General features: G+C 55.5%; 1 protein-coding gene across 1 annotated transcript in view; it reads right to left on the reverse strand.

The window, feature by feature from the left end:
- The window catches only part of SLIT3 (slit guidance ligand 3), a 519,220-nt gene that overhangs the window by 30,431 nt on the left and 474,050 nt on the right, over positions 1-14,739 (reverse strand). The window contains exons 18-23 of the mRNA XM_090288559.1: positions 14,155-14,298; positions 12,906-13,069; positions 11,829-11,961; positions 3,731-3,799; positions 2,093-2,164; positions 1,421-1,492 (exon numbers count right to left, since the gene is read on the reverse strand). Of these exons, the coding sequence (XP_090144685.1) occupies positions 1,421-1,492; positions 2,093-2,164; positions 3,731-3,799; positions 11,829-11,961; positions 12,906-13,069; positions 14,155-14,298 (654 nt within the window). The remainder of the gene's footprint in view (positions 1-1,420; positions 1,493-2,092; positions 2,165-3,730; positions 3,800-11,828; positions 11,962-12,905; positions 13,070-14,154; positions 14,299-14,739) is intronic.

Raw genomic sequence — 14,739 nt, forward strand, 5'->3', positions numbered from 1 at the left:
TGCTGCTAGGAAGTCTTCACCTTCTTACAATGAGTGCACTTCACAGACTGGCTGCATCATGCTTTCCTTAAACACATCCCCATTGGGGCACTTGTAGGTAATGTTTAAAATTTAGGTTAAAAATAACGGTGCAACCACGATCTGAATGCACAGAACCTTTCCCTCCTGTTGGCTTCTTCTTTAGCATCAATTCCTAGATGTGCAGTTACGGGGAGAAAGGATACAAATATCGTAAAAGAAATGCAGCCCATAAACGTTGTGATTTTTCCTGCATCGGCCCTTATGCAGAGAATGGTTGCTCCCCACTGAGGTAGATGGTTGGAATGAGGGCCGCTGAGACCCCTTCAGCTACGATATCCATGATTCGCAAATCATGATGCCAAAGTTCTACGAGTGGTTAATTCAAGCAGCCCAGTGTGTGGCGTGCTCATGCGCACGCCGAGGAACGGATGGTTGTGGAGGTTCTGGAGTGGGATGCGCTGTGCGCTGAGGGAGGAGAAAACGGGGTGGTGCTCACCGCACTGCCCCGGCAGACAGACAAGACGGACAGGCCAGCGCTCCTTCTCTGCCTTTTACATGCTGCGTTGCCCCAACCAGAGCTACTCTAATTATGAACACGCGCACAGAGATCCCATTAAGATTGGCAGGTCCTGCCCCCTGGCAGCACACCTGTGCACAGAACTGGGTGCCTATGATGGGGGACAACAGGTGGGGATGGGGGGAGGGGAGAAGGGGGAGGGGAGGGCGGAGCAGGTCCAGCCTCAGCCTTGGCCAGTGAGAAGAGCCCAGGTCCCTCTGTGTCCAGCGGGAAGCCGGGAGATGGTTCTGCTGATGTTTCCATTCTCTGAGTCCCCAGAGAAGGTGGATAATAAATAAGTGACAATAACAGATGGCACACTGTCGGCGCGGGCTCTCCTCTGCCCCCAGAGAATTGATTTTTAATAACAGCACAGATGACACGTGGCGGAGCTGTCGCTGACACCGGTGTTTTGTGGGCCTCTATAAATCACACCAGCCTGGAGGCTCTGGGATGGACCTGCTTGTTGGGTGCTGTTTGCTGACCGCTGCTGGGTGCTGGCAAGGGTCCCAGTGCTCCGAGTCAGGAGGCTGGATCCTGCTGCCTCCCGATTGCTGGACCTTGGGCCAGCTACTTCACCTGTCCAGGCCTCAAGTTTCCCCAATCTCACAAGTGGGCATAAGCCTCTCTACCTCACAGCACTGTTGCAGAAGGTTCTACGAGGCAATGGCCATGGGAAGCCCCCCAAATGGTTATCAGTTAGAGTAATAACGGGCCAGGGAAACGAGAAGGTGATAGGTCTGGGCCAGAGTGTCTGGCATCTCTGTTCTCAGGGGAGGGCCACTCGAAGGAGCGCCCAGTCCTGCCTGCTGCTCCCCGCGCAGCAGAAGGGCTCATACTCACAGCACGCGCAGGGACCGCAGCCCGTTGAAGGCGTGGATGGGGATGCAGCGCAGCCGGTTGTAGCTCAGGATCCTGTGGGAAAGCGCACAGGGGTTGGCTCCTCCCACCTCAGCTGCCCACGGGGGGGGGGGGGCACTGTCCGCACTGCGGCCCGGGCAAAGCCACGGCTTCTCGTCCCCACACTGACGTACTGACAAGAGTACCCCAACAACAGAGGGAAGCGGGTCACCTCCCTCCACTCCGGGGAGCTCACTGGCTTCCTGTGCCCCGTTCCCTCCCAGCGCCCTCGGCAGGCCGGCTCCCGGACCAGCTTTGCCATCTCCTCCCTCTATGGTCGAATGTGGGCGTTCACAACATGCAGAGCCCACGGGAAATGAATGGGTCTGAGCAAAATGTAATTGTGGAGGGGAACCTCCCACTGGGGAAGACATCCACAAAGCCCAGAAGGTATTCCAAGGAGGGCCTTCTTCAGAAGTCACAAGGCGCCAGGTCCTGCCTCACTGCCCAGGTGGTGAAATTCAGATCCACTTTATTTTCCTTCTGATGATGAAGGTCTGCCCCATGCAGGGGCAGCCATTGCTTTGCGGGCCACTGGAGCCTAGGACCTGGGCCTGAGGGGGTGGGGGAAGGGATGGCACAGGGCATGTAATGCCAGCAGGTCACTGTACTCACAGGGTGGAGAGGTGGGACATGTTACTGAAGGTGTAGTTGGTCAGCACCCCGATGCTGTTGTTACTCAGGTCACTAGAAGGAGCGAAACAGGAGGGTCATATTTACTGGTGTTTGCATCCGAAGGGGGTCACTCGCACGTTTCACGCATGCCATCCGTCCACCCACCCATCTGCCCACCCGTCCACGCACGTATTCACCTACCCATTCATCTAAATGCTTGTTTCGTTCAATATTTATTCAGTCACTCAAGCAATTGAATGATTCAAACAATTGTTCGTTCATCCATCCATCCACCCATTCATTTAGCTGTTCAATCATTCTGTCCCATGTCCATCCAACCATTTCATTCTACCAGCAAAACATAACATGTAAGATAATAATCTCTTCTGATTCTAGCACGTTTTTCCCCCCGATCAGCTCTTCCTTTCACTGTCCCTCTGCCCTCCTTCTCGTCTGGCATTCATTTATTCCCCTATCAGACCATCTCTCAGGGGGATGCGGTGGGCGGGAGTGGTGTCCTCTGTCAGTTGCAACCTCCAGCTTCTCTGCAGGGACAAGCTCCCAGGGCAGTGGTTTTCAACACCAGCTGCCCATTAGACTCACCCGGGAGCTTCTCTAACCACTGAGGCCTGGGTTCCAGGCCCAGACAATCTGATTTAATTGCTCTAGCATGGGCTTGAGCATCAGGTTTTAAAAAAGCAAACGAACTACTCAGGTGATTCGTAGAACGAGCTGAAGCTGAGAACCATTGCTCTGGAGGGAAGGTTCTCTAGAGCAGTGGGTCTCCACTAGGGGCACATTCGCTTCCCCAGAGATGTCTCACAATGTTTGGGGACATTTTCAGTCGTCACTACTAGGGGAAGGGAGCTATCGGCATCTAGTGGGTAGAGGCAGAGAAGGCGCTAAAATTCCCAGGATGAAAATAGCGGCCCCACAGCAAGAATTTCCTGGCTGCTCATGCTCATAGTGCCGAGGCTGGGAAATTCTCATCTAGAGACTAGTTTTGGGCTTCTCTGGGGAGCCAGGCTGAGTAAGGTGACGGGTGGCTTTCTTCCACCTTTGCCAAGGGCGACACTTTCATTCTGAAGGAGCTCTCACATTTCCCTTGCAGAGGGGCTCCTGGCCCCTCCTCGGTCCCCTCTTGGCAGGGCAGGGAAGTGTCGTGGGCATGAAGCCCACAGACCCACCGGCCCCTGGGCCACACCAATGCCCAGCAGCCAGCCCCGGAAGGAACCTCAGTTTGAAGCATCTACTTGGAACATTTTCTGGGCCAGAAAAGAAAGAGGACGCAGGAATGCGCATTTTTGGTTTTGGTAAACCAAAGTGCAGCCACAGCTTGCAAGAAACTGGAGACCGAGGGATCTCAGGGGTTTAACGGGGACCCTAGAGGGTCAGGGGCTCACCCACCTTCCCCTGTGTCGAGAGGAAGGGGATGCGGCAGTCAGCGGTGCCGGGCACCGGGCGTCTGCAGGCGGTTCCCACTGGGTCAGGCTGGGCACATCGGTGGCCCGTCCGTGCCCCACCAGGGAGAGAGTGCCGAGAGGCGAAAGCCTGCGACACCAGCCTCCCTCATTCCCCACGTTCCCCAGCCTCCCCAGGAAAGAAAATGAAATGTCCCACCCGAAGCCGGCTCCTTACATCAGTGTCAGGTGTCGGAGGGCGGACAGCTCCTTGGGCACGGCCGTTAAGTGGTTTCCTTCCAGGTACCTGAAAGAGAGGTGCAGAGTGACACCTGGCAAAGAGACCCCACACACATTGTCCTTTTCTCAGTGGCACTGTGCCTGACTTGTAGACTGGGTCACATCCTTGGTTTACTCTCTCATCGCGTCCCCTGCCTTCAAGGCACAGGCTACATGCTACATTTGTCATTTAATACTTAGCTGTGTGATTATTTGTCCACTGGGTTGCTAAGGCCCGCGGTGGCAGGGCTCTGGTCTAAAATTGTCCAGGGCCGAATCTCCCCAAGACTGAGCGCAGCCTGGCACACAGTAGGTGTTGAATAAGCAAAGCATCCACTTGGCACCCAGCCTTCACAAGACCCTTATGTGGCAGGGTTTCACAGTTGAGAAAATAGAAGTTCAGAGATGTTAAAACCCTTGCCCAAGGTCACACAGCAAGCAAGTGGCTTATTGCATTCTCACCTCTCACCGGCACCCTCAGCGGCCCGGGGAGGGTTAGAGCCCCCGGAGGACGGGCACCATGACACATACTTCTGGAGCGTCGGGACCCACCGTGCCAGGTCCCCTGGGGTCTAGCTGGGCTCTGATTGGTGCTGACGCTGATCAGACCAGCCTCTCTTCCTGCTCACAGCCCTGCCCTGGATCCCACCGCTTGTTAGAGAGGGGCTACTATCTACCTCTCTCTCATCTATCTACCTGAGAATATATTCATTTAGAGGATCGGCTCACGTCCCTGTGGGGCTGGAGAGCCCACAAGCTCTAGTAGGACAGGCCTGCCAATGGGAAACTTGAGCAGGATTTCTACGTTACAGTCTAGAGGCAGATTCCCTCTTCTCCAGGAAACCCCAGTTTTTGTTCTGAAGGCCACGAACTAGTCATGAGGCTGCCTCAGCACGATGGCAGGTAACTTCCTTTGCTTAAAAGGCCAACTGACTGGACATGTTAACTGCACGTATGAAGCACCTTCCCTTGTGTCTGCCCACATACCTGGGCCGAGTGCACACGTGAAGCTACATCTCAGTCCCCGTCTCCCTCTCTGGTTCATCTCACAGCAAGCGCCCCCTTGACCTCTGGTACCAACCCCATGAACCTGACTCTCCCCAGATGCCCCTCTGCTCCTCTGGGGGGCAGGTCCAGCCCCTCCCTTCCCTCCTCACCTAGTTAACTCCCCCAGACACTTGGATCTCAGCTCAAGCATCCCTTTCTGACGTCATTTCCCACACTCACTGGGGACAGGGCAGGTTCCCGAAGCCTTAGGTACATTTCCTTCAAAGCGTTTACCCCATGGTGATATCTTCGGAGTGATTCTGTGGTTAATGGGGCAGAACCGCATCTGCTTTGCTCCCCACAGCACCCTGCGTGCTAGTGAACAACAGTACATGCTCAGGAAACGGGCGTGTGGAGAAAACCCCAGGGCTGGATATGTGTGGCGGGTGGGGGGCGGGCAGGAGGGGAGAGGGCGGAGCTCAGAGGACTCGGAATCTCTTTGCAGGAAGCTCTTCGTGATGACTCTGAACCCCAAAGCCGCCTGGAGCCCAGGCTCAGGCCGGGGGGGACGCTTTCATCGGACCACACGCTGGCCCGCCAGCCTCAGAGCTAGCGGAGCGTTTCCAGCCGGTTCACCTGTGTGCTGACCTGCATTTAAATGCTCTGTTTCAGCCCCGGCACAAGCGCACGAGGACATGCCTGCCTCGCGTGAGAATCCACACAGATCTCTGTGAATGGATGTTCCCGGTCCTGTCTCGAGCTCGGTGGGCCTGCTGAACGGTGAACGAGAGGGAGGGCAGACCCCTTCCGGGAGGCCGCACTCCAGGCCAGGGTTTCCTCCACGGCCTGGGGTGACAGGGAGCAGCTCAGGAGCCAGGCGGCTGGGGCTCACCTTCCAAGCTAACTGCTGCTTGACCTTGGGCAAGTGAAGGAGCCTCTCCGAGCCCATGTTTCCTCATCTCTGAAATGAGGCCTATAATAATCACCACCCTGAAGTGACTACGAACACTGACTAAGCGTCTCTGGAAAGCCCCTGGGGCAGTGCCTGGCACACCAGTATTCACCACGCTCTGAATGTCTACCTGTTACCTGTGCACACGTCTCTCTCCATCCAACAGTACCTACGGTTACGGGAAGGCACATAATCATGCCCTGCTGCCTCTTCTCTGCTTATCCTCCAGACCAATATTTCTCAGATGAGAATCAGGCCCTGTCACCTTCCTGCGTATAATTCTTCCTTGGCGCCTGCACTTTCCCGGGATGAAGAGCCAGCTCTCACCACGGCTCACGGGAACGTACATCCCGTTTCTCAAGTGTTCGGTACACACACCTTCTTTCCATTCTATTTGCTCCATCTCATGGCCTCTCGGCTTCTTGACTTTAAGAGCTCACCACCGTGTGGTCTTCATAAAATGTGTTCTTTCTATTCCTTTCTCTCCTGTGTTTTCCTGGGAAATACTCTTCTGCGTCCTCTCTGCAACGCCTAGTTCATGGGTTAGCTTTGTTATTATCTTTCTCCACTATTCCAGGTGTGAGATCAGGAGTCTTCTCTGTCCAGCTGGCTGCTGTTCTCCCAGCTCCTATAACAGTATCTGGCCCAATAAACTCAACAACACTTGACAGAGTGAAGGGGACTCTCCGCTCGGAGCCTGTGCTTGGGCCTCCGTCAGCCACCCCCTGACCCCTGATGGGCACGACTGCCCAAGAGCCTAGAAGTGTCCTCTATTGAAGCCATCTGGGGGGGTCCTTTCTGAGCCTGCGCCAGGACGCCTAAGTGCTGCTGCGCCCCGAGCCAGCCTGCTCTCCAAAGATGGCACCACCCCGCAGGCAGTGATGGGCAGTTGCTCCGTAAGTGCCACGGGTGCCTGCCCAGTGCTGGGGGCACAGGAGGCGGCGCTGCTACAGAAGGCCCGGAACCACCGGGAGCAGCCACAGCATCACTGCAGGGGGGCTGGGTGTGCCTTCTCCCTGCCTAAATGCAGGGCGCAGGTGCCAAGGAGACCCATGGCCATCCAGCGCAAGTCCCCAACCAGCCAGGGCACTGGGCAGAGCACACAGGGACCTGGGCCTCTGACAAAGGGAAGAAGCTTAGTGGCTAAGGGCCTTGGGGTCAGACAGGAGGACCTGAGCTCAAGTGTAAGCTCTGCAGCTCCTTGGCAGCAGGATCTGAAGAAACGGCCCAACCTTCCTGTGCCTCAGTTACCTCACCTGCAAAATGGGAGCAGAAACACCTGCCTCAATGGGTCTGGGATAAAATGCGGGGGAAAAGGGGACAACTGTAATTGAAAAACCAAAATTAAAAAAAAAAAAGAAAATAACCCAGCCCTGGCTGCTGTGGCTCAGTGGATTGAGGGCCAGCCTGTGAACCCAAAGGTTGCTGGTTTGATTCCCAGTCAGGGCACGTGCCTGGTCCCCAGTTGGGGGCGTGCAAGAGGCAACCACACACTGATGTTTCTCTCCCTTCCTCCCTGACTTTTCCTCTCTCTAAAAATAAATAAAATCTTTAAAAAAAAGAAAGAACAATCCGGCACAGCCCTGGCATACAGTAAGTGCTCAAATGGCAGTAGGACACTGTCCTTGGTCTCCTGACGGCCGAGAGGGCAGTGTCTCCTGACTCCTCCCTACCCCGGAGCACACGCTTGTCACCAACTGCAGGGCCCTGCCCCTCCCCCTGCCTGCATGCCCATCGTCCTCACTGGGTTTGAGATAAGGCGACAGCTTCCTCTGAGCTGCTCACTAGACCCTGACCCCCACCCTCTAACCACTTGGAGCTAACCAGCGCCAGGCCAGGCCCCGCCCTCTCCTTCTGCCACACTCACTCTCTACCAGTGCCGCGTGTGCGTGTGCCGTGTGTGCATGTCTCTTCCATGATGGCCTCAGACTGCACTACATTCCCAATAGAAACCCCTTCTTTCAACAGTGGTGCCCGGGGCACAATTGCCAGCCTTCCCTGCTCCTCTCCGCGGGATACCAGTGGTAGGACCGTAAGTCCAAGATCACAGTCCTCAGACCCAAGTCAGTATCCAAACTGCCCGGGCACCAGCCGGGAGTGGACTGCGGGGACCCTAGAGTCTCCAGCCCTCGGGCAGGCGCGGGCTTGCACAGTTTGTTTCCAGAACCGGAAGGCCTGATGTTAGCAAACATCCCCTTCAATGGGAGCACACAGATTTTTAGGTTTACATTCTTCCAGGAAGGCAAGCCTCCATCTAGAAGGCTCACGGCTCCGCAATCATGGGACTTTCTGAAGCTGATGAGGCCCTGGCTTTATAGGGAGTGTCTGTGTCTGCTTCTGATCAGCGTTCAGGGAGACATGGTAGGAACTCACCGCTCACTGCTAGCGGGTGTCTCTGTGGATTCTCGGCCTGCTTGTGTGTAGTGGCCTGTGTGGTTCTCAAAGTGTTGCCACTTGATTCCGAAGTGCTGGAAGCTGTTGCCACAGGAAACCCCACCATCACCTCTAGGGAACGTGCAGAACAATGTAACGGAGCCCACACAGCTGTGCTACGCCAACTGAAAAGGTTTGGGAAGGTTTCAGTAGTTGGAAAACGGGTCGCACATGAACTGTCTCCAGAGAATCCGCAGCAGCGTGTTGCTTTTTGTGAATCATTGCTTTCGCGACACCTTCAGGCACCATTTTTAGGTCGGCTTGTGACAGGTGCTGAGAAGTGGGTCCTTTACCATAACGTTAAATACCGCTGATCGTGGATCAGTCGAGGACGAAGAAGAGTTCAACAGCCAAGAGGAGGACTTGATCCAAAGAAGATCATGTTGAGTGTGTGGTGGGATATGGAAGGAATTGTCCATTACGAACTGTTAGACAACAGTCAAACGATTACTGCTAATCTTTCCTGTGAACAACTTTGTCATCTAAAAGCAGCTTTGAACCGAAAGCGACCCTCCTTAGTCAACAGAAAGGGTTGTCACCTTCCATCACGACAATGCTCATCCTCACACGGCTCAATTCACCAAAAATTTCTTGAAAGATCTTGGTTGGGAAATATTGCTTCACCTTCCATATTCTCCTGACCTTGCTCCTTCTGATCATCCCTTGTTTGGGGGACCACAGAACCATTTTGATGGTCTTAGGTTGACAGCAAGAGAAGAGGTTGAAAAGGAGTTGGATTCATATTTTGCTTCAAAACCAAAAGAAATTTACAAGCGTGGCCTGTAGAAGCTAGTTGACAGATGGAATGAGGTTCTAGAAAGCAAAGGAATCAATATTTTCATAATCATGCGCTTTTTCATTTTTAAATTAGACCTTGAAATCGGACATTCTTTTCGCACCAACTTTACGTTTTTGCTGCAGGTGAAGAACAGTGGAGGAAAAGTACCCGTGTACCCGAGTTACAAGCAGAACGAGCCTTTTTGCCCCCATAAATTTTCACTTAAAAGAATGACTAGCAAACAGGTTCTTCCGAAACAGGTCTCAAGCAGACAGTTACTGAAGAGCGAGCAGGATGGGCTGTCCTTCCAGAAAGGCAATCGGCAGTATTGGTGAGGCTTAAGTTTGCGCTTCCAAGAGAAAAGTAGTTTTAGAAAACTTGTACCTGCCACAGAGAGCTTGACAGAGTCCCTTTATGTAGAGACTTCTCTGGTGACCTCAGTGGTGACAATAATGGCTGTGACATTTTTTTTTTTATATTATATAATGAAGCGTGTCAACCCTGGGAAGGACAACACAACCCGGTGAGCCAGGATTTTCCAAACGAGCGGTGCGTGCTGTTCTGAGATCCCGCGTGGGGCAAGTCCATGCACAGTGTGACTTTAATTGAACAGCATGAGAAGTTCATTGACGTGGGTTTGGGCTCCACGCGGCAACCAGCCTTTCAGAAACTAGCACTGGGTGGTGTTGGTGTGACATTGAGTGAGAATATTTACAGTCATTTGAAAAGGCGAATGAAACTTTCCTCCCTTTCTTAACTACATGTCTGTGTAAAGCCAGATTTGCTTCTTACCCTTCACCTAAAACAACATACCACAGAAAAATGAGTGCTAAAGCAGATGCAAAATTCCAGCTGTCTTCTATTATGTTTGTAAAAATGTAATGGCCTCTTCTCAATTACATTTCGTTTGGTTTGTTTCCATAAAAGCATGATTTTTATATGAACTTGTAATGAATACAGGGTGGGGCAAAAGTAGGTTTACAGGTGGGAGTACACGAAACATAGAATTTATTCTAGTATTATTGTTTTTTAATTATGGTATTACTTTCCACATGAACAACTGTAAACCTGGTTTTGTCCCACCCTGTATATTATTGTTATTTCTACACGGACTAATACATATGTTTAACACATTTCTTGGTTGTAGTTTTCAATATGGTAAACCAGAATAGATATAACCCACATAAACAAATGTTCTTCAAGTCCACTGTGCCTTTGAAAAACGTAAAGGGGGTGCTGAGGCCCCATGCTGAAGAACTTCAGGGGTGATGGGCACGAGCAGGGGATTTGGGGTGAGGCCAAGTGTTTCTAACCCTGACTGGGCCGCTTCCAAAGGCGAGACGTGGGAAGCGTCCCTGTCACTGCAGCCCTGCCTCAGAGACAGCCTGCAAGGACTGAAGGAGCCGACGCGAGGGCAGCAGGTGTCGGCCTGGCCCGTCTCACCCGAGAAAAGAGAACGCAGAGGAGACACAGAAGGGCTGGTGGGGGCGAGTGGAGGGGGGCTGACCGCAGGCAGACCACTCCCCAGGGTGGCTGTGGCCGGGCTCCCTCGGACTGTGACCGACTCCACGTGGTGCTTTGCTCCTTGTCCTTCTCAGTGAGTTAAATGTGGTTTTGTTTAAGGCTGTGCTCTGCCCGAGAGAACTAGCACCACACTGAATCTGGCCTCAGCCACGTCCCTGAGCCAGAGGCCTCCTGCCCACAGTGTCCTGCGCCTGCCAGCGCCCACGTCCCTGGGAACCAGTTTTCCCGCCCTCTGCTCCCACGCCTCCACACCAGGAGAAGGTGTGGGGACAGAGGAGAGGGCTGCTCTCCTTGGTGAGCTCCGCAAACCATGCCTGGCCCAGGGAGGCAGGAAATCGGGCCTCCTCCCAGAGCTCTGAAGTTTACTTTATAATTACAGCCAATTATCTGTGTTATTTCAATCTCTGTCCCGTGAGCTGTGGGGAGAAGCGTCCGCAGGCCTGTTTCCATGACATTTTCTCCTCTCTGACCTGTGTCACTTGGCACTCAATCAGCCCAGAAAGGAGGCATGTATCTGGGTCATTTTCTGCAGACCAGTGCCCCACCCCCACGACACAGCGAGGCCCTGAACGGTCGCAGGGCTCACTGCATGCGTGGCTTTGCTCACATGCAGCTCCAAGGGCATGGCCTCAGCCCAAACCCGGGGCCTCGGCAGACTTCTTAGTGACGATCAAGACCTTTGTTCCTTCCCTTGGGCTGGCAGTCCTGGCTCCTGTCTCCCTAAGTGACAGGAGAGGTCAGGAGCTGCGTCACTCACCCAGGAGCCTCTCTGCTATTCTGAGACAATGGCACACCCAGGTCCCACCCCGGGGGCGGGGGGTCCCTGGGTCCCTTTCTGTTGCTTGGGGCTGAAGGCAGAGGCTAGGCTGGTCTAGGGGAGGGAGCGTGCCTGGGGCCCGGGGAGAGGGCAAGCTTGGGGGCTGGGTGGGGGCTGGGTATGTCCTGCTTCGGTGCCCTGGGTGTCCGTCAGTCCCTCCTGCCCTCCTCATCCTCTGTTCCTCCCTTTCAGACCTCCGCTCTAGCTTCCCCTCCCAGAGCAGCCTCCCCTGACCTTGACAGTGAAATCACAGCAGAAGTGCCTGCAGAGCCATTGTGCGTCCTGGACAGTGTTTGCATGATTTTCCTGTGCTGTGTCTGGTGTCAGACTGACAGGTTGTGGGGAAGCCAGGAGGCGGGGGACAGAAAACGAGACGCTGACCCTCCCACGTGTCATCTGCCAGACAGAGGCACAGGGAAGACGGCCTCTTGTCCTGCGCCCAAGCTGCTGCCATGCCCCCGGTGGAGGCTCTGTCATCATCTTGCCGGAACCCATTCATCAAGGGCCGTCCCCAGGCAGCCTCACGTGAGACATGGGGTTGCAGGGTGTCCAGTGGGGGTACTCACAGCTCGGTCACATCTTTGGGGAGGCCTCTGGGGAGGGCGCGGAGGCCCCTGTTGCTGCACCGCACCACGGTCTCCACGCAGGTGCACTGCTCGGGGCAGCGCGGGCCCAGGTGACAGCTGCTCTCGTCGTTGCCTGTGGAGAGCCGAGAGGGAGCGTGGAGGACACACGGCGGGTGACAAATGCCATAGCCTAGCCGGGCAGGCGAGCGAGGTCGGGTGCCGCAACCGAGCCGCCTCAGGGAAAGGGAAGCCCTTGCTGTGAGCTCCCGCAGGACGCGGGGGCCCACTGGTCACAGTCACCGCCGTTGGAGGAGGAGGAACACAGGCCCGGGTGGGGGAGCAGGGCTGCCTGTCTTCTGCCGCACTGACCCGAGTATTAGACAGGACACAAGCCCCGCGGGCCGAGGAGCAGGGGTTGTAAGGACAGAGCCCTGTCCTTTCTCTTCCTCTTCGTCCCCGTCATCCCTCTTCCCACGACACGGTTCCTCTGGGTGGTGGCTCTGTCCCCAGCCTCCATTATCCCTGAACCCGAGTTCCTCTATAAACCAGTTAGTTCCTCTGTCTCTAGATAACCTCAAGTTGACCAAGAAAAAACCACGCTGCCTTGAATTTATGCAAACAAAGGTGCCCTCTGCGATCCTGACACTCAGCCTAGGTCTCCAGGAGCTCATCTTCAAGCCTGTTTCTCGTGGGCATGTTACTCTGAGCCTCGTCCTGGTGCCGGCAGGGAAACTGAGGCCCCGGGCGCCCACGCACAGTGCTGCAGGTTGCTTGCGGCAGAGTTGCTGCGTGATCCAGTGGGCGCCAGTCTCACCGTGGACGTGGGAGATGAGGGTATTTGGTTCAACGGTGTTCTCCTAGATGGCTCTTGTTTCCAAAAGGTCCCTAATTGTGACAAACTTCTGACGAAGGGGAGTAAAATGTCTTCGGAAAGAGGCACAAAGGGGTCTCGTGGGCGGGCAGAGCCCCCCAGAGCTGCAGCTGCCTGCCCGGTGACTGTCAGTGCCTGCCACGCCTCTCCCCTCCTCTCCCCGACCTTCCCTACCTCCCAGGTGCAGTCCCGCCCGGCTTCCTCACCTTCGCAGGTGAAGTCCTGGACCGCCACGTCCTGGATGGGGATCTCCTTGAGGAAGAACGGCTTCTGGCACCGGGGGTTCCCGCTGACGATGCGCCTCTTCCGCAGCCACTTGCCGAGCCAGGCCAGGTGGCAGTTACAGTTGAAGGGGTTGGACAGCAGGTTTCTGGGGGGCGAGAAGGGCCGCTCTGGGGGTTATGCTTCCACTGTGGGCACTGGCCCGGAGGTCCCAGGTCTCCAGGCAGGTCTGCTCCGGGCCCGGGCGGGGAGGAGGTCTGGGAAAGGGAACGTGGACTCTCTCCTGAAGCCCAGGGGCAGTCGCTGCAGGGGCCATCCCAGACCTAGGCTGATGGACATGACCATGGTTTCCTCCCTCATCTGCTGAGCCCCTGCGGTGGGAACGGCCTCCAGCTCCTCAGCGGCTTCCCTCCCACTTAGATTCCACTCAGGTGGAGTCTCTCCTGTGGGGGACGGGCCCCTTGTGTCTGCCTGGCCTGCCCCTGCTCATCCTTCCATCCTCAGTGTGCAAGGCCCCTCAGCAAAGGAGCTTTCCTCCAGCCCCTCCCCTGGGGGGGATGGAAAGCCCCGCCCTGCCCTAGTCCTCTCCCATAGCACCCATCAGAGCCTGTAATGACGGCCCAGGGGTGGCCCCCGTGGGGGGGCAGCAGGGCCATCTGTCCATTCTGGGTCTCCCAGCGCCTGTGACATCAGCACAGGCACTTAATACATATCCCCTGGATGCATCAATGGGCCAAAGGACCCTGGAGAGGCCGTGGCATCCCATGGCAGTAAAGAGCTTGGGGGTCAGGCATTCCCGGGTTTGACCCTGGCTCTGACACCCGGTAGCTATGCAAAGGTGGGCACATTCCTTCTTATGTCAAAGTTGCTCCCATAATGCTTTGTGACTCTATGCAGCAAGAGCCTCTCCACAGGGTCATTGGGGAGAGGGAGGGAGGGAGAACGAGCCGGCAGCTGAGCTTCACAGAGCCCCGTGGAAAGGCTGTGAGCACGAGCCCTCCCCGCCGGAGGAAACACACTTCCCGCTTTCCTGACCAGGCGGCTCCCACTCCCAGAACACAGCTCCAGGGGCACCCTGTGCTGGGAGCGCCAGGAGGCACCGTACTGTGCACCCTTGGCGCCTGGCCCAGGAAGGGAGCCTGATGAGTGCTCCTTAGGGGACAGATGGGTAGGCGACCTCGGCCACAGGCCGCAGGGCCCGCGTGGGTGTGCAGTGGGCCCGGGAGCACTCACATGGTGGACAGGGAGACGAGTGTGGTGAAGGCCCCGGGGGTGACAGTGGCGATGCGATTGTCATACAGGGACAGCAGCCTCACTGAGCTGAGCCCAGCGAAGGTGTCGTTGCTCACACAGCTGATCAGGTTGCTCCTCAGCATCCTGCAAGGAGAGGGGTGGGGACGAGAGAGCACAGGTGTTATCCTCCTTTCCCACGGCAGGGCCACAGCGGTGCGTGATGCTTTTGCTGACTCCAAGCCCAGACTCATCACATTGCCGAGACTTGTGCTGTGACAGCAGGGCCTGGGTCCTCACGGGACCACCTATAAATGTGCACGCACATGCTTACCTGCGCATGTGTTACTCACAGTGGGAGCAGGCGTTATGCATGCATGTGCATACACAGACATATTGTATGGGGTTAGTGCATGTGTGTATATTTCTGGGAGGAGAAGGGACTTCAGCGTGTGTGTCTCTGTGCGTATGTATGTTTGTGTATGTACCACCTGCATGTTATATATGTCACGATGTGTGCATGTGTACATGTCAGTGTTTGTGGGTAATGCATATCTGTGTGCCTCTATCAGCCTGTTTCAAATATGA

The sequence above is a fragment of the Furipterus horrens genome, unplaced genomic scaffold (assembly GCF_987537825.1).
Source record: "Furipterus horrens unplaced genomic scaffold, mFurHor1.1.pri manual_scaffold_10, whole genome shotgun sequence".
NCBI classification, from domain to species: Eukaryota; Metazoa; Chordata; class Mammalia; order Chiroptera; family Furipteridae; genus Furipterus; species Furipterus horrens.